At 38.0% G+C, this 18615-nt stretch overlaps 1 protein-coding gene across 3 annotated transcripts in view; it reads left to right on the top strand.

Annotated features, from left to right (window-relative positions):
* The window catches only part of ctnna2 (catenin (cadherin-associated protein), alpha 2), a 1078855-nt gene that overhangs the window by 145352 nt on the left and 914888 nt on the right, over positions 1-18615 (top strand). For all 3 annotated transcript variants that reach the window (XM_052033367.1, XM_052033351.1, XM_052033359.1), the window contains exon 7: positions 10947-11150. In XM_052033367.1, the coding sequence (XP_051889327.1) occupies positions 10947-11150 (204 nt within the window). The remainder of the gene's footprint in view (positions 1-10946; positions 11151-18615) is intronic.

The raw sequence follows: 18615 nt of genomic DNA, 5'->3' as shown, positions 1-18615 counted from the left end.
AGTCACCACGCTCCGGCGCCATCTTCCATCTTTAATCTGTTATTATTGTCTTCAGGGATAAATGTGTGTCCTGTAAGCTCATTGTTGAAGGAAATTTGGCTATATTTAACCTTCACCTCAATCAAAACATGTTTCGATAATTGTTATTGGATTTTTAATGAAGTAAGGAATCCAGGCTATTTTTTTACCTTTCCTTGGAAAGCTTTCAATGACAATTTTATTTGTTTCGCTATTCGCAAGACTGAGATCTGTAGAAATTGTACAATGCCATTTTGTATATTCACCCACTAAGTCATCCAGGAAGATCTGTTTGTTTTTTTTTTCTCTTTTCCAAAATGACTGACTCTTTTTGATTAAACTGTCCATTTTATATAATAAATATAAAATATTATATTTTATATAATAAATCAATAGATAGAGTGGACAGCCAGCGCCTCTAATAGATAGAGTGGACAGTCAGTGCCTCTAATAGATAGAGTGGACAGCCAGCGCCTCTTTCCCAGGGCACCAATGCTCAAGAGGACATGGCTTTAAGGTAATAGATGGGAAGTTCAAGGGAGATGTCAGAGGGAGGTTTTTCACCCAGAGAGTGGTTGGTGCATGGAATGCGCTGCCTGGAGTGGTGGTGGAGGCTGATATGTTGGTCTTGAACAAGAAATTGTTAGATAAGTATATGGAGGAATTTAAGATAGAGGGATATGTGGGAGGAAGGGGTTAGATAGTCTTAGGTGTGGTTTGAAGGGTGGCACAACATGGTGGGCTGAAGGGCCTGTATTGTGCTGTATTGTTCTATGGTTCTATGGTTTTTGTGAGACTTTATTGGTATACAAAATGTCTATTTTACCTGAAAAACAGTTGTTGAATAAAAGCACAATATATGTTGTTTTGTTGACTGGTTCAAAATTAAAAATTCCAAACTTTGATTGCAAATCCCAGAGTTTTGAATGAAGTGGCTATTTAGATAATGAAGGCTCTGTTTTTTTTATCTTCTGATATTCTTTAGCATCTGGAATAGTTTCTACAGATTGGAGTGTTGCAAATGTGACCTCACTATTTAAGAAAGGAGGGAAAGAGAAAATAAGAATATATCAATGTGTTATCTTGTTGTCAGTGCTTGGTAAAATGCTGAAACCTGCAAAAGTGGATGTGGTATCAAAGCACTTAGAAAATAGTAATATAATTGAGAAGAGTTAGCATGGATTTATGAAAAGGAAGACTGTGTTTTACCAATCTATTGGAGTTCATTAAGAATGTATCTGGTAGACTAGATGAGGGGGAACCAGTGGATCTGTTATATTTTGATTATCCTAAGACTTTCAACATAGACCTATGAAGGAGGTTGCTGAACAAGAATAGATCATGTGGAGCTGGGGGGGGGGGTAATAAACCAGAGCGGATTGAGAGAAATCATCAACAAAAATAGACAACAACAAGTGGAAATAAAGGGTCTTTGGAGAGGAGATGACTGAGGGGAGATTTGATAGAAGTATATAAAATACAGAGTGGATTGGTGGAGGAGTTAAGTACTGGAGGTCACAGGGGATGAGAATTAAAAGTGGTGTGAGGAAAACTTTATTACACAGTGTGTGGTTGGAATCTGAAATGCAATGAGTAGAGACAGGTTCCACTGTGGCCTTCAAGAGGGAGTTGGATACATGTAAATTGAGGAAAATTTTACTAGGCTACAAGGAAGGAGCCAAAGATGCAAATGGAGAGTTGCTGCAATAGAGAGCCAGCACCAATGGGCAACTGCTGTGCTGTAATTCTCCGAGTAAGAAAAATCTCCTCATCTCTGTCCTAAACAACCTGCACCTTATTCTGAAATTGTGCCCCCAATCCTTAGTTACTAGAGGGGATTCTGAAGGATAAGATATACAAGCATTTGGAAAGACCGGTGTTGATTAGGGATAGTCAGCATGGCTTTGTGCATGGGAGATCATGTCTCACAAATTTGATTGAGTTTTTTGAAGAAGTAACTAAGAGGCAGGTCGTTAGATGTGGTCTGTATGGATTTCAGTAAGGCCTTTGTTAAGGTTTCACATGGTACATAGAACGTACATTGAACAGTACAGTACAGTACAGGCCCTTCAGCCCACAATGTTGTGCCGACCTTTAAACCTCGCCTAAGACTATCTAACCCCTTCCTCCCACATATCCCTCTATTTTAAATTCCTCCATATGCTTATCTAGTAATCTCTTGAATATGACCAATGTACCTGCCTCCACCACTGCCCCAGGCAGCATATTCCATGCCCCAACCACTCTCTGGGTAAAAAACCTTCCTCTGATATCTCCCTTGAACTTCCCACCCATTACTTTAAAGCCATGCCCTCTTGTATTGAGCATTGGTGCCCTGGGAAAGAGGCGCTGGCTGTCCACTCTATCTATTCCTCTTAATATTTTGTACACCTCTATCCTGTCTCCTCTCATCCTCCTTCTCTCCAAAGAGTAAAGCCCTAGCTCCCTTAGTCTCTCCTCATAATGCATACTCTCCAAACCAGGCAGCATCCTGGTAAGTCTCCTCTGCACCCTTTCCAACGCTTCCAAATCCTTCCTACAATGAGGTGACCAGATGGTAGGCTGCTATGAAAACTTAGATTGCATGATTCTAGTTTCAGCATTTTCCTTACCACTGACTTTTGACTAACAGGTAATCAGTGTCTCACGAATACATTTTCCAGCACTTTCTCAGGGCAGTGTCCTAGGCCTATCCACCTTCAGCTGATTACTTGATGATATTCTTTCCATCATAACAGCAGAAGTGATTATGTTTGCCAGTGATTGTGCAGTGCTCAATTCAATGTGCAATTCCTCAGCAAATGAAGCAGTCCATGCCTGCATGCGTTAAGACCTAGACAGCATTCAGGCGTGGGGTGTTAAGTGACGGGTAAGATTCTCACCACAAAAGTGCCAGTTAATGACTATTTTCAAACTATCTATGATAGTTAATATTATTACTAATGCCATGTCCCCTAGACAACATTCTGGACTAGGAGTGGAGGTGATACATAATTAGGAATACCTCTACTTTCAGTTTTCTATCCAAGTTGCATACCTCCTTGGCTAGCTAATTATCTCTGTCTCTAATTCTGGAAAACCCTACCCAAAGGCAATGTGAGTTTACCTTCTGCAGATCCAGAAAGTGACTTGCCACTACCTTTTCAATGGTAACTAGAGATGTGTAATAAATGTTGGTTTTGGCAGCAGCACCCACATCTTGAAAAATTATTAAATAAAAAAAATGGTGTTAATCATGTTCCAGTTGCAAGAAATTATTTTGAGCAGTATGTAGGACCAGCTTCCTCTGGACAACAGTGAGAAGAATCAATTTCACCAATAGTATGAAGGAACAGATTTAAACAGTTCTGTTGTTATGGTCATCATTTATTGCCTCGAGCTTCATGCAACTATTTGCCACTTTGATGTTGACTACACTGGTGAAAGACAAGGCTTGCATATAATTATGCTTTATAGGAATGTTGGCTGAGGGATAAATAGCAACTCACATAAGGGGAGAAATTCTCTATTGTTTGAACTTTATTATGGGGTTGGCAGGCATGTGAATCTCAGTTTAATTTCTCAGTCACAGTACATCTTAGAATATAAAACAGTACAGCACAGGAGCAGGGCCTTTGCCGTAGGATGTCTGTGCCGACCATGATTCTGTGATCCCATTTGCCTTCACGTGGTCTATCTCTCTCCATCCTGTCTCTATTTACAGTTGCTATCGTAGCTGCTTCCCCTGACAGGCACCGACCATTCTCTGTATAAAAAAAACTTGTCTTTGAAATCTCCTTTCAATGTTCCCCTTCTCACCTTAAATCTTCTTTGAAAATGACTCAGATGGGAGGATACTATGACTAGGTCATGATTTGGAAGCTATCTGACATATCATCCATTTGAACTTCTGAATATTGAGGCTGTGGAAAATGGCCTGTTCTTTTGACTCCACTACAAACAGTGCATAGCTGCGGCTATATTGTACACTTAGCACAAATGGTCAAGAACAAATTGCTCCCCAGTTGGGCAAGATTTTATTGAAATACAACAGTGAGGCTAACAACGTAATAGTTATCACTGGGTTAATCAAGTAAAAGCTGGTGCCTGCACTTGGACAGTTAAACATGCAAATTCAAAAATTGCAGTCCTTTTGAATAAACTGATAACAAAATTAATTTTCCTTTTTGTTTTTTTATTGTTAATCCCATAGACATTTCAGAATAATTATTTCATTTTCTGTACATTATCTAGATATGATTTGCACTACTATTTCATACTTGCAGCTCTAGATTGCACAATTCAGTGTAGATTCTTCATTCTGGTTGAATAGTCTTTTGTTTCTATACCTGCAGACAGATACCACAAATCCCCTTTGGAGGGCACCACAATGAAGCAAGTTCCCAAAGGGTTTAAATCTTTACTCTGAAGCCTGTGAAAAATAGGTATAGCTGCCAAGGAGATGAATAACATGTGCCTCAATGTTGATTGCAGAATCTATCCAACAACATCATTCAAAAGATGCAGTAGAATTTGATCCTGATTTTTGTTAATAAAATAATTACATTTTTAACAAAATGTTAACACTAATCCAATCAACGTGACATTCAAAACTCTTGTTTTCCAGGGCCCCATTAAGTCCTGATCGCCTATTATCTTGATTACCCTGACCTACATTAGCTTCCCAACTGCCATCATCCACTGAGCATTGACACGACCATTTTCTTTGTTTTCAAAACTTTTGTCTGGGATTTCATTGGCATCTCCAACAGCACATTAGTCGATATGCAGTGTATAAATGATGGTTTCTGTCGTAGACCTGCTGAGGGGGTATTCATTAGTGGGAGAATATTGGTTGATGGGTGCATAGGTTGGATCATGTAATTGATCCCTGTTTGGCAACTGGGGGTCAATTCGGGTGAAAGATAGGAGGGAGTTGTGTTAAATGATCAGGAAGTGGGGTGGGGTGTAGATGATCAGTGTGGGGAGGTGAGTGATTGTGCCCTTAGGAGTTGGGTTGGTTATTGGATTGGAGGGTTTGGCTTGAATGATGGGTGGATGGATGGTTGTGTTAGTGCACAGTGGGTGGTAGCAGTTTGGCTAATGCGTGTCTGGGTGGGTGAAGATTAGATTCAATTAATTTGTGTAGCGGTGTCAGACAATGGATGTGAGTTTGAATGATGCGGGTTGGTATCCCTTGGTTGGGAGTGGGGTGATGTGGTATCTCAAAGGAGATCCGTTTAGCAAATAATTAAAAGGGGTCCCGTCTGAGTTGGATTCCAGTTGCTGGGCTGGATCCTTTTCAGGGAGGTCATCTTTAACTTGCATAAGTGCAGAGCAAGGCAGCACCATGAAAATCTAGTTGATTATGAGTACCTAATGAAAAGATGTGCTTTAGATCAACATGACCTAATTTCTCCCAGTATTGCCCAAGGAATCACATTGTTTGTGAGTGCCTAGTGTGGAAGGCAGCTGATCTGTCCAAGTTTGATTTGACATGGGTTGTACTTGATCAATTTTTCCTTTGGCAGGATTCAACTCGGAAACCAGCGTAATTTCATTCATTTCTGGCCAACATCCATGTTTATGCTGCTGCTCTGAAAAAGGCAGGGCTGTTTAATTGCATTTCTAGGTATCTGTGTCCTTATATTTTCCTGTTTTTGTGACCTTATATAATCCTACAACTATCAGCATATTCACTTCTCCAGTTCTGGGGACTTGTATATTCCTGATCTTAATTGATCTACCATTGGTGACTGATCTTCAGCTGTTTAGACCCTCTGGAATTTATGCCCTGAAATTCCCTGCATTAACCCTTCCACGTCTCTCTTGCTCAAATTATTTCTCTTGAAACTTATTTCATTTACAAGTTTTCCATAATATCATCTGTGTTTTGCTTTGAGATGCTTACTACATTGAGGGTACAATATAAATATGGTATTGAATTTTTTAAAAAATCAACTTAGTTGTGTCTAACCTGTACATTAAAAAAATTGATTAGATATTTTGCATAATTTTGAAACACAATATCTATCTGAATGACTTTAATCTGAATAGTAGGTTGTAATTGAGAGTGATAATTGCATCTAAATTTTTTAAAACCTTGTTTCTCACTAAAACACCATTTTCAAGAGAAAGGCATAACTATACTTGCAATGCGATTTATTCTGTATCGAGGGCAGCACTCCTTCCATCGTCCAATACAGTGAAACTCCCAGCATAAAATGCTCAAGACGTTGGTAGTGCTGAACTATCAGATTTTCCAGACCATTGGATGTTATTTTTATTAATACCTCACACTCTTTCAATTCAGCTTTTGAGATGTTACACAATATGATTATATAATTTTTTTTCCATTGAACCAGATAAGTTGAAAAGGAATGCAGAATGAGGATCTGGGTGAGTGGAGAGATGGCGCAGAAAACTGGGACATAGTGTTTTAAAGGGAATGTGGGAACTGAGGTGCTGGTGAATTGAAAGGGATCATGGCAAACATTACCTGGCCAGCTAGATGCCTAACTGTCAGGATTTCCACAAAGTCAGATAGCAGATGAAATTAGATTGCTCTTTAGTGATTGTTGGTTGTATTCCATAAAAATTGACAGAGAATATAATTTTAATAGATTTTGAAGATTTCTCTGCATGAATTTTTTTTACTGAATTTCTAGACAAGTATTGATGAGTAAAATAGCAATTGGGAAGCTCTATTGTCACCATTTCCCCCTGACTGTGGTTGAGAGAGCTTGCACCCATATCTCTGCCATTGCCCGCACCCCTGCTCTCACTCTCACCCCTTCCAGACCCAACAGGGATGGGGTTCCCCTTGTCCTCATTTCATCCTACCAGCTTGTGTATCCAACACATCATTCTCCACCACTTCTGCCATCTCCAATGGGACCCCACTACCAAGCATATCTTCACCTCCCCACCCTTTTCTGCCTTTCGCAGAGACCACTTTCTCCGCAACTCCCTAGTTCACTCCTCTCCCCGACCCATCCCACTCCCACCCTGGGAACTTTTCACATAGGTGCAACACCTGCCCGCACACCACCTCCATCACCTTCATCCAGGTTCACCTGCACTGCCCTCATTATTACCTACTGCATTTGGTGCTCCAAGTGTGGCCTCCTCTACATTGGTGAGACCAAACACAGACTAGGTGACTGCTTCGCAGAACACCAGCGGTCTGTCCGTAACCGCTATCTGCATCTCCCCATTGCCAGTCACTTCAACTCCCCCTCCCACACTATCACAGATATGTCCGTCCTCGGTCTCCTCCACTGCCAGGAGAATTCCAAGAGCAAACTGGAGGAACAGCACCTCATTTTCCGTCTTGGAACCTTGCAGCCTAATGGCATAAACATTGAATTTCTCCCACTTTAAGTAATCCACATACCCCTTCCCCACACTTCCCACTCCCCCCCTCCCCCGCAACCCTGCTTCTTTTTTTCTTCCCTTTCCTAGCTTGTCTCTTTTTTCTACCACTCCTTTCTTATTCTCTCCTTGCCTTTGACCCACCCCCTGGTGGATCTGCTTTCCCCTCCTCCCCCCCACCTGCCTATCACTATCTCTTACCTGCATCTACTTCTAACCACCTTGTGCTCACCCCACCTCCCCTCTTTTGTCCACCTATCACTGCTCTGCTTTTCCCTCCTATATATTGGGCTTCCCCTTTTCCTATCTTTAGTCCTGAAGGAGGGTCCTAACTCAAAACGTTGACCGCCTGATTTTCTCCACGGATGCTGCCTGGCCTGCTGAATCCCTCCAGCATCATCGTGTTTTTCATCACCATTTCAACATTATTTCTCATTTTAAAAACAAAAAATATAGTTAGCATACTGAACAGAACAGTATTTTAAAATAGTGTGTACATTGTGAAACTTTAGTTGATGGTAAATATTTGAAACAATTTTACATCATTTGGGTCCAAGTTGTAGGTTAAAATTTAGAAGTAATGACAATCAGAAATACAGCATGATGTACCAAAATACAGGATAAAACAATTATATTAAGTGAACTCAACAGCAATGGACCTGGTCAAGCTTGATCCAACCTGCTGATTACTCTTGTCCTGACTGGATGAAGAAGTCTGAATACCTGACCCTTTGCACTGACAGTTGCCTTGTGATTTCATATGATCTATACGAGGCAAGTAGATCCTAGGCAATTGTACTGCAGTGACCCTTCTCCCTGAGAACTGTGACTGGCTTTGACCACTCGCCAGCTATCAGTTAGCTTAATTTGGCCAAGAACAACCTGCTACTGCATGGAACTCATTGGAAAATAGAGATGTGTCAGAGAATTTCACTGGGTAGTGGAAAGCAAGAAATTGATGAGCAGGAAGATGGGACTTACAAGGTGTGAAAGTGGTATTTTTGTTGCTGTCATTAATATGAAGAAAGTTTTGACTTTTTCAAATTGGCAACAGGTCAGTGGACAAAGAAATATATCTGTACACCCATTGTTTCACATTTGGTCTCTGTATGATTTTTGCTTACAAATTACCAAAAAGGAAGATGTTTTATTAAAAGATCTTTGAATTTTTTTTTGTGAATTAGAATAAAACTCCATTAGTAAATGTTTATTGCTGGGTGGCTTTTAAAGAGCACTATAAAACAAATAGAAAGCAAGTCCAACAGACATTGATTCAAAACAAAGGATATATCTTCCTTCATAACCGGAACACATTAAACATAAAGTGCAGCAATAAATTATAAGAGACATTAATAATAAATAATGGCATCTTTTACAGGAGATTATTTAACAATTCAGTTGAATATCTTTCTTATTTACATTGTTCCTGTGGAACAAGAGGATGTGACCATAAAATTAATGATCTTTGTTATTTCCCCACATAGATAGGAACTGGCTGTACAGTATTTTAAGAAAGGAAATACTTAACAAAGATGAAACTGTTTTAAAAGTAAATTAGAAATCTAAAAGTAAGGATTCAGCTATTGTATCTGCAGATAGAAGGTTTAAGGACAGTCTGCACAAAGCTTATTTAATTTATTTTAAATTACTTTCATCAGCCACGCTCCTTGTTTAAATTGCCTTAATGCTTTATGAAACTAAGAACTATTAAATAAAGCATTAGCACCACTTCATGTCTCCCTTCAGTATAATATTTCCTGACTTAGTTTATTATTTCCTGAGACTAGTTGTTAATATTATTCTTTGATTCATTTCTCACTCACCCTGGGTTCCAGCTGCACTTCAGGGAATAAGCATAAAATCTGGGCTAATCAACCCAGTGCAGTGCTGAAGAATATCTGCATTATATATATGAAGAGTTAACATTAAGTTGAGATCTTTTCTGCTTATTTCAGTAATACACTAGAAATTCTTCCACATTTTTAAACAGCAAGGAAGATTTTAAACATTTTTTGGTTATAATTGTGCTGAGAATAAAGGAACCAAAATACATTTTTTGAATCTAGCTATGCACAAAATGATTATTATGTTTGCCTTCATAACAGATACGGCACTTAATATTGTTTCATTTTGCATGAATCTCTTTGTATATAAAGTGATGCCATTTAAATTTTTTCACAGATCCATGTCACTTAAGTTTTCCAATCATCTACTGGGATACAAGTCGTGTTGCAACAACAACTAGCAATTTTCTTTCTTCCTCTTTTCAATTTTTCCATGTCTATGGTGAAGTAAATATTACACAAAACCTTTCTGAGTATTTGTCTTTTTCAGCTACATTCTGTGGCCTGCTCCCATCACTTCCTCATGCCATAAGACGTGTTTTCCCTGAGTGCCTTTGGAAATGGTTTTGCAGCAAATATTCTTAAGCTTTTCTTTTTGTTTCTGCATTACTTCTTAAAGTTGGTCTGGCCATTAGCCGCACTTTTGCCTCATATTTCTAAACTCAGAAATCTGTAGGTCCATGCTTATAGTTAAAACATCACGAATGCACTGAGAGAAATTCACCTTGAACCTATAACAAAGATCCTAATGGAAGATCCATACCATTCCATAAGTATTCAGATAATTCTGTCCCTCAAGTTTTCTCACCACTTTGATTGCAGCAGTAGCATTCCTTTACAGACAAATACTCTGCATTGAACAGCAATTACTTGACAATATATATCCCTGTAGGAGCCCTGACCAAAGGAAGTTTTGGGTTTGGAGCAGGTGCAGAAGTGTTCACTGAAGTTCTACCAAACAGACCTCTACTAGGACAGGAGAATATCAGTCTATGTCTGGTCCACAGCTCCATAAACTACTTGGGAGATTCTAAATTTAGAGTACTTCATCTTAATCTTAATGTTATTGTATTCCAGGATCTGGAGGGCAATCGAAAGTTGGGAGTGTAGGGATTGTGAGCAGCGATTCCAGGTGTGGGGACTAAGCCAGCAAGGTCTGGCTCAATATTATCCAAGCTCTGTTTTCTTGATATTATTATTTAGTTATATTTTAATTTTACTCCAAAAATATCATTTTTATCAATTTGATAAAAATAAAGCATCCTAATGAGTTCTTATAGTTTTAATTTAGTTTGGGCAGGAGTTTTAAATATCACCCTTTTTGCTCCAGTTGTCATCTGACAAACACTTATATCCAACATTTCATTGTTTAATGTTACCTTGGAAATGTAGTAATTATTGGCATCTGTCTCTGTTGAACAATCTGCATTACAGTAAAACAAAAAAGAGTGATGAATCTGTGACTAAAGTTCTAAAATGCTTTGTAAGATTAAAGAAAAGTGACACATAACTATAGAAATTCACTTATTACAATTGCTGGTCACCCACCATTGCTAGCTGTTCTCTTATTCTATGCCAAAAAAATGGTTTAATGGGTGTTCTATTTCTATAATAACTAAAGAGATGCATTGTAAATTCCAGACATGGTGGAGAAAAGCATTGATCTTAAATTAAGTTGTGATAGCAAAAGTTTTCAATCTTTTCCTTTTTTTCCATGTTTTAACTTTAAAGAACAAGATAATTTTGGATCCGATGCACTTCAGTGAACAGCGGTACAGGCCATCTTTGGAAGAGAGGCTGGAGAGTATTATCAGTGGGGCTGCACTGATGGCAGACTCTTCATGTACACGTGATGATCGGCGAGAAAGAATTGTGGCTGAGTGCAATGCTGTACGACAAGCCCTTCAAGATCTCCTCACTGAATACATGAATAATGTAAGTTTTATGAAACCAATTTCCTGTGGGGCCTATGATCCTTTATCTCTTAATTCTGTACAAATCCTCATTCTGAGCAGATTTCTATGTGGCGTTATATGAGTTGGTTTTCAAGGCTTTGAAGTTATTATCTTTAACTTATTCATGATACAAAATAACAATACAGCTCAAACATTTCTCCCAGCAGCTCCAAAGATGTGGTTAATAGAGTTATGTAGTGATTTGTTACTTTTTGATATGGGGACTTAATTGTAGTTACAGGTATATTGAGAATGATAATTTTGATGAAATTAATTACTATTGTGAGCAGCTGTTTTTCATCACTTTCATTTCATTTCTGTTGTACAGAAATGCACTTGCTTTGTTCTGAATTTGACCAGATTGGTTGCAGGACTTTAAGATCAGAAAAATAAAATTAGAATATTTATGTTCCGCACAGCTATAAGAAGCAGCTCAGGAATTGTAACTTAATTTTGTAATGTTTAGCTATGGGTTATAATTACAGTTGAATGCATGATTGAATATTGTGATACTCTGCTTAAAGGAAAATTCTTCCTTCATAATGATCCCAGAAAATTCATACTCCTTTATTTCAATGTCAGTTTTTTGCATATCTGATAAATTAATTTTGCCAACTTTATTCAGTTTTGTTTTTCAAATCTGGAAATTTATAGAAGTGGCCTTGTACCAGTGATTGATCACAAATCAGTTAGTTCTGCTGTGATCCATGAATGGGTAACATAAAATTATGATTCTTGTTGAATTTTGTGTAAACTTCCTTTACAGACAAATTATATTTTATGTTCTAAGTTTTGTGCAGCCCAGTAGAAGAACTTGGAAGAATGGTATATCCACACAGGTTATGATGATATAATGCCAGTTTTGCTATTTTCTTTTAATACTGTTGCATTGGATAAACAACTCAGCTGACTAAATCTGGAAAGAAAAATAAGAAGTGTAGTATCCTCTGAACCACACCATAATTCCCACCCCCACCCAGGCACTAGGCTGAATTCAGAAAGCCAATCAAACTGTTTTCTGTATCTGGGAGACATAGCAAGCAGGCAAGCAGGCTTCCGGCAGTGTACTATCGAGGCCCTGTCCTTGGACCTATTTGACAGGTGTCAAATCTGGGGCTGGAGCTTTACAGCTGTCAAACAGTGATACGCATTTTAAAATTTCTTAAATATCTCTGATAGACATGTTTAATGAATTGAATTTCTGATCCTATGTCAGTCTGACTGACATCAGACTGGAGCAACATGTTCCACAATAAAATGTTGTGGAATCACAGCACGGTGGTTTCCATTAGAATGACCAGCCACTGACTGCATAATTCAGCCTCATGTCTTTGCAATATTTAAAATTCATACTTGTACAAATACTTCCTCATTGTCTTCAAGATGATTTATCATGGCTTCCCAAATCAAGTAATTTACTAGGGTGATCTTGAATTATTTTGTAAGTATATACTTGTTGTAGTATCAGTTTAGTGTCAATTCAGTAGAATGATTACTGAGATGACAGGGTTGTCCCAAAAGGATAGATTAAGATTGGCCAATACTTATCATTTGAAAAGAATGAAAGATAATCTCGTAGAAACATGTAAGATTTAGAGAGTGACAAAGAGGTTTGCTGTTTAAAGATTGTTTGAATAAATTGATCAGTCAAGGACAAGGGCCATAGTCTAGTGATACAGAGTCAGCCATTTCGACTGAGAGGAAGAGAAATTTCTTTATTGATAGAGTTTGAAATTCTCCGTCCCAGTGGACTATGTGTACACAGTGATTCCATCAAGTTTGAGACTATTTCTGCATGCTAAGACAATGTAGATGTATGGGAATAGGATAAATTATTTGTCCTGAGGAATTCCACAGCAGGCTTGAGATGCTGTGTGGCCTCCTCCTGCTATTGTTTACGCTCTTCTTGTCTGGTTTTTATCTTTTGATAGCTGGCTGGCTAGTTTGATGCATACTTGACGTATTTACATCTGGATACAAACAGGATCTTTGCATTTAGAATCTTCCATGTTTTATCTGTTGTACATGCTACAAGGTCACAGTTAGAGTGTTATTATTATTGTCTTTGATTGATTTTACACAAATGCCAATAAAATTGATTCACCTGAATATCCATTTATAGCAGCTGTTGTTAATGCGTAATATTGGTTCAGTTAAACTCCTAAATGTGTTCAATCCATTTAGAAGCATTATCTTTCTCTGGACTGACTAATCTCCTCACTATCCACACCACCACCAATTTTTGTGCCATCTGCAAATTTACTGATCATATCACCTTTATTAACATCTAAGGAGGTATTCCTTTCTCAGAGGGTGATGAACCTTTGGAATTCTCTACCTCACTGGGCTCAGTCATTCAGTTCATTCAGAACAAAGGTATATACATGTTTGGATATTAAGGGAATCATGGGATATGGTTATAGAGCTGAAAAATGGCAGTGCAATAGATCAGCTGTGATCTTGATGAAGGTTCGAGGTTCAGATGGACTACCCCTCGTCCTATTACTGATGTTCTAATGTTCAGTAGGAACCTTAAGCAGAAGGGGGCTAGCATGGAAAATAGAGGACTTATGAATATAAAAGTCAAAGATAATGTAGGTGGTGAATATCAGAATCAATCACAAGAATGGCAGAATTGTTTTATTGTTTTATATCACCATGAACAGTGTGTTGGATCACAGGTATTACAGACATAAGTATGTTCAAGGGTCTCTTCATCAGGACCTACAATCAAGCACTTAATACAATTATCATTATGGTGAATGTTCAAGATCATTTTCTTAAGTATTTTAAAATGGATAGGCAGAATTGAATAAAAATATTATGACTGTAGCTGTGATGACATTTTAAAATGTATCAATGATGCCAGGCTAGTTTTTATCATTAGCATAATCTTCCAGAGTTCACATAACACCCATCAGAAAATCTGTTTGTTTAAACTCAGACCATTATAAGCTATAAAAATGGAAAATGTGTTTACGCCTAATCTGTGTAGACAAAAAAATTTAACGTTCTAGATTGATAACCTATTATCAGAGAGCTGTGTTTGAAGAAATGTTATGACCTGCCCATTATATTTTTGTTATTATTGCAAATTTCCAGCATAAGCAGTAATTAGCTTCTTCTCCAGTACAAGTTATTCAGTTTTCACCTACTGAAATGGCACCATATAAAATGTTTAGTTTCTTTTGGAAATCATGTGGTCCTTTATGTAAATGTTTTGAGTGCTTTTCAGAATATCAACAGAAATCTATTCAAATCTGAGTATTTATCAATGACAAATAATCCTGGGAACATAATGGTTATTTAAAATGTTGTAATCTCACAAGCTTTCCATAGAATTAGGATAGTGTAAATGCTTCAACTTATTATTGTTAAATTATTAGCTGGTTGGGGAATTGGAAAATATGTTATGCAGGGCAAAGTGATAATATATACAGTTTATAATGTTTGGGGCTCTAAATCGAATTTTAGCAAAGAATTTCAGAATTTTTAAACCTGTAGTCTGAATATAATAGAGTGAATAAATACTCACTTTGCACTTTCCTGTCATGTAACCATAATAGCTCCCCAGGGCTACTGATGAAGACCAGGAAAATTAGATTAATTTAATCACATTTTAAAAGAGTTGACACAGGAACAATGGGCTGACTAACATGTGAGTTAGAAATGGAAATAGACTTTTCAACCCTCGTGTATTCCCCATTGATCATAATCACCGTTGATCTTCTACTTCAGTGCTACTTTCCTGCATTAACCCCATGTCCCTTGGTTCCCTTAATATCTAAAAATCTATTGACCTCTGTCCTGATTATCCTCAGTGCTTGAGCCTCCATAGTCTGCTTGGATAAGAAATTCCAAAGATGTGTTACCCTTTGGATGAAGAGATTTCTTCTCATCTCAGTCCTAAATGGCTGAGCCCTTTTGTCCAAAACAATAAGTTCTGTTTTCTAGATTATAGTCAAATATAACATGATTGAAGAAGCAACGAAAACGCTCAAATTTAATTGAAATACACATTGATTGCACTAGTAAGTCACGGAGCTTAAATTGTTTGATTTCATGAAAAACAGGATTTCATTGAATAGTTGAGCTTCAGTATGTATCTGGTGCTGAGTGTGAAAGCAATCAACTTTTGAGTGACATGTAATCATTTTTTAAAACTATCTGTTAAGTGATGTCTGTTTACATATTTTGTTTCTGTGGTTCATTAATGAAAGATTTGTTTTATTGTTCCTTTGAACTACAAGTTTAATCAATGTGGCGTTATGTCACATAAATTGGCATCAAGTGACACTATGATGTGCATAATCTGCTCTAATCATTGTGATCAGTGATAGGTGATGCCTGGCTGACTTCCAGAGAAGCATTATATCATTGGATTTTGCTGATTTAATTTGGTGAGCTCAGACAGTACAATCTATCAATTGATTTGTGGGCTGTGTATTTCTAGCCTGAAATAACAGCTCAGATGGCAGGTCTCCATTGCAACTGTAAACAATTCAAAGGCTTTGTGCAGTTTTACACAATGCTAGCATGTAATGAAAGTAGAAACAGGTTAACAATTTTAAGTTCATATATAATCTAATTTAGCAAAATCAAACATTTTATTACTTTACATGCTATGTGCTAAACTGAAGCTAAGCATGATGTAATTACATAATCTTTAAAGATTTTGTACGTTGTAAATCAGAAAATCCTGATTACATCAAACTTCTTTTAAACTTCCTTTTGATAAAATGGAATTAGAGAACTTATTTTTAGTACTTAGTACTGAGCAGGGAACAAGAGGTTTTAGTGCTAATGACAGCAAGTTTGGACAGGCAAAGTCAAAGCTAATGGTCAAGTAAAGATGATGGCCTTGAATTTTGAGGAGGAATGACAGTAAGACAATCAGCACTCACTGTTATAATGAAAGATATCTGACATCAGTGTCCTGAGCATACACATTGGGGGCCGTAGTGGACATGATATTGACCAGCTAGGAAAATGGGCTGAAAGATGGCTGATGGAATTTAATGCAGACAGGTGTGGGGTGTTGTACTTTGGGAGGGCAAACCAGGTTAGGACTTACACAGTGAATGGTAGGGCTCTGAGTTGTGTGGTAGAACAGAGGAACCTAGGAATACAGGTCCATAGTTCCTTGAAAGTGGCGTCACAGGTAGATAGGGTCGTAAAGAGAGCTTTTGGCACGTTGGCATTGAATACAGGAGTTGGGATGTTATATTGAAGTTGTACAAGATGTTAAAGCTTTTAAACCTTTATTTATACAGCATGGTAACAGGCTCTTTCGGCCTAACGAGCCCACACTGCCCAATAATACCCATGTTAACCTACCTACCCGTACGTCTTTGGAGTGTGGGAGGAAACCGGAGCACCCAGTGGAAACACACACAGTCACTGGGAGAACGTATAAGCTCCTTACAGACAGCGGTAGGAAGTGAACCCTGATCGCTGGTGCTGTAACAGTGTTATGCTAACTGCTACTCTACCGTGCTGCCCACAAGTCAAAAGCTTTGTGCAGTTTTACACAATTGGTGTAGGTTGAATTTAGAGTATTGTGTGCAGTTCTGGTTACCTACTTACAGGAAAGATATCAATAAGCTTGAAAGGGTGCAGAGAAAATTTACAAGGATGTTGGCAGGACTTGAGGACCTGAGTTATAGGGAAAGGTTGAATAGGTTAGGACTTTATTCCTTGGAGTGCAGGAGAATGAGGGGAGCTCTTACAGCGGTATACAAAATTATGAGGCGTATAGATAGGGTGAATGTGTGCAGGCTTTTTCCCCTAAAGTTGGGTGAGACTAGAACTAGAGGTCATAGGTTTAGGGTGAAAGGTGAAATATTTAAGGGGAATCTGAGGGGAAACTTCTTCACTCAGGGTGGTGTGAGTGTGGAACGAGCTGCCAGCAGAAGTGGTAGATGTGGGTTCAATAGCAACATTCAAGTGAAGTTTGGATAGGTACATGGATGGGAGGGGTTTGGAGGGATATGGTCCGGGTGCAGGTAGATGGGCTAGGCAGAAGATCAGGTAGGCATGGACTGGATGGGCTGAAGGGCCTGTTTCTGTGCTGTGGTACTCTATGACTCTATTGGCAGTTAAATGCGGAAATATCAAAAGTTGTTACCAGTGAGTCCCTATTCCACCACAGTGAATATTGCTATAGCCTTCTCCAGTCCTTTACAAAGCTTTTGAAATCAGTGAATTAACAAGAACATAAGATAATTACAAACTATTTTTGTTGTCTAAAGACAAATCATACCTTTCAAGTTTTTTTGCATTGGATATAATTGAGTTTTAAATATGCACATAATTAAAACTATAATAGTAATTTCATGGATATGGATCGTCATTCCCTTATAGAAATATTAAAAAATTCCTGACTAGCCCCTATCTTCACCATTCCTCCTTTCTTCTTTATACTGGCTATCTTCCTGCTTTACTCTCAGTTATGATGCAGATGCTGCTCAACCAGCTGAGTTTCTCCAGCAAATTTAATGTATATTTTTTGTTATATTTTTAGTTTGTTATTAATAATTTCAGTTGTATCTTAATAATGTCCAAACTTTTATTTTCCATTTTGTAAAATAATTAAAATCATTAAAGTGAAAATTGTGCTTTTTACTATCTGCTTTTTAATGAAATTCTTCAATGCATTTGGCTGCTTAACCTGCTTAATTTCACTTCTTCTGAATGTCAGAGATGTCTTGACACTGATGGCGAATGGCATCTGGAAAGGGGAAGTCCATGTTGCAGAGATAGCTAGATCGTTCTGTACAGCTTTACTTTGAAGTTGCCACTGATTGCAAAATCTATTCAATTTTTGTACATTGTAACTAAATATTCCTGAGATAAATAAGTGGCAACTTGTTGCATATATTGCCTGATATATACTGATTGATGTTACTTTGGATGAATGCATACAATTGAACTTACATGGCCTTTTCAGCAGTAAATTAAAAATGATTTAATATTTTTACATTGCATTAAGATGCTAATTTATGTCTGTGTCTGTTTTAAACCTGCAAATTATTAGTACAGGACAGTGTAACTGGTTATTATTCTTATATTTAACAAAGCTAAACTATTGTTGAATAGGGTTATAATAGGGAGCAGGAGCGAAAGAGTAGCCAGGGAAAGAGTAAGCCCCCTTGGGGACCATAAGGGTAATCTATGTTTGGAGCCAGATGATGTGGGCGAGGTCCAAGATGAATATTTCTCATCCATATTTACCAAGGAGAAGTACATGGAAGATTATGAATTCAGGGAGGGGTATGTGGATAACCTGGAGCAGGTAAGTATTGAGAAGGAGGAGGTGTTAGATGACATAGGACGTATAAGGGTTGATAAATTCCCAGGACCAATCTATCCCAGTTTGCCAGGGGAAGCAAGAGATAGCTGGGGCTCTGACTTTTGCATTTTAGCTGCAGGTGAGGTGCCAGAGA

This window comes from Pristis pectinata, chromosome 2 (genome assembly GCF_009764475.1).
Source record: "Pristis pectinata isolate sPriPec2 chromosome 2, sPriPec2.1.pri, whole genome shotgun sequence".
NCBI classification, from domain to species: Eukaryota; Metazoa; Chordata; class Chondrichthyes; order Rhinopristiformes; family Pristidae; genus Pristis; species Pristis pectinata.
The sequence above is the reverse complement of the archived record's forward strand: the minus strand, read 5'-3'. Positions and strand labels throughout refer to the sequence as shown.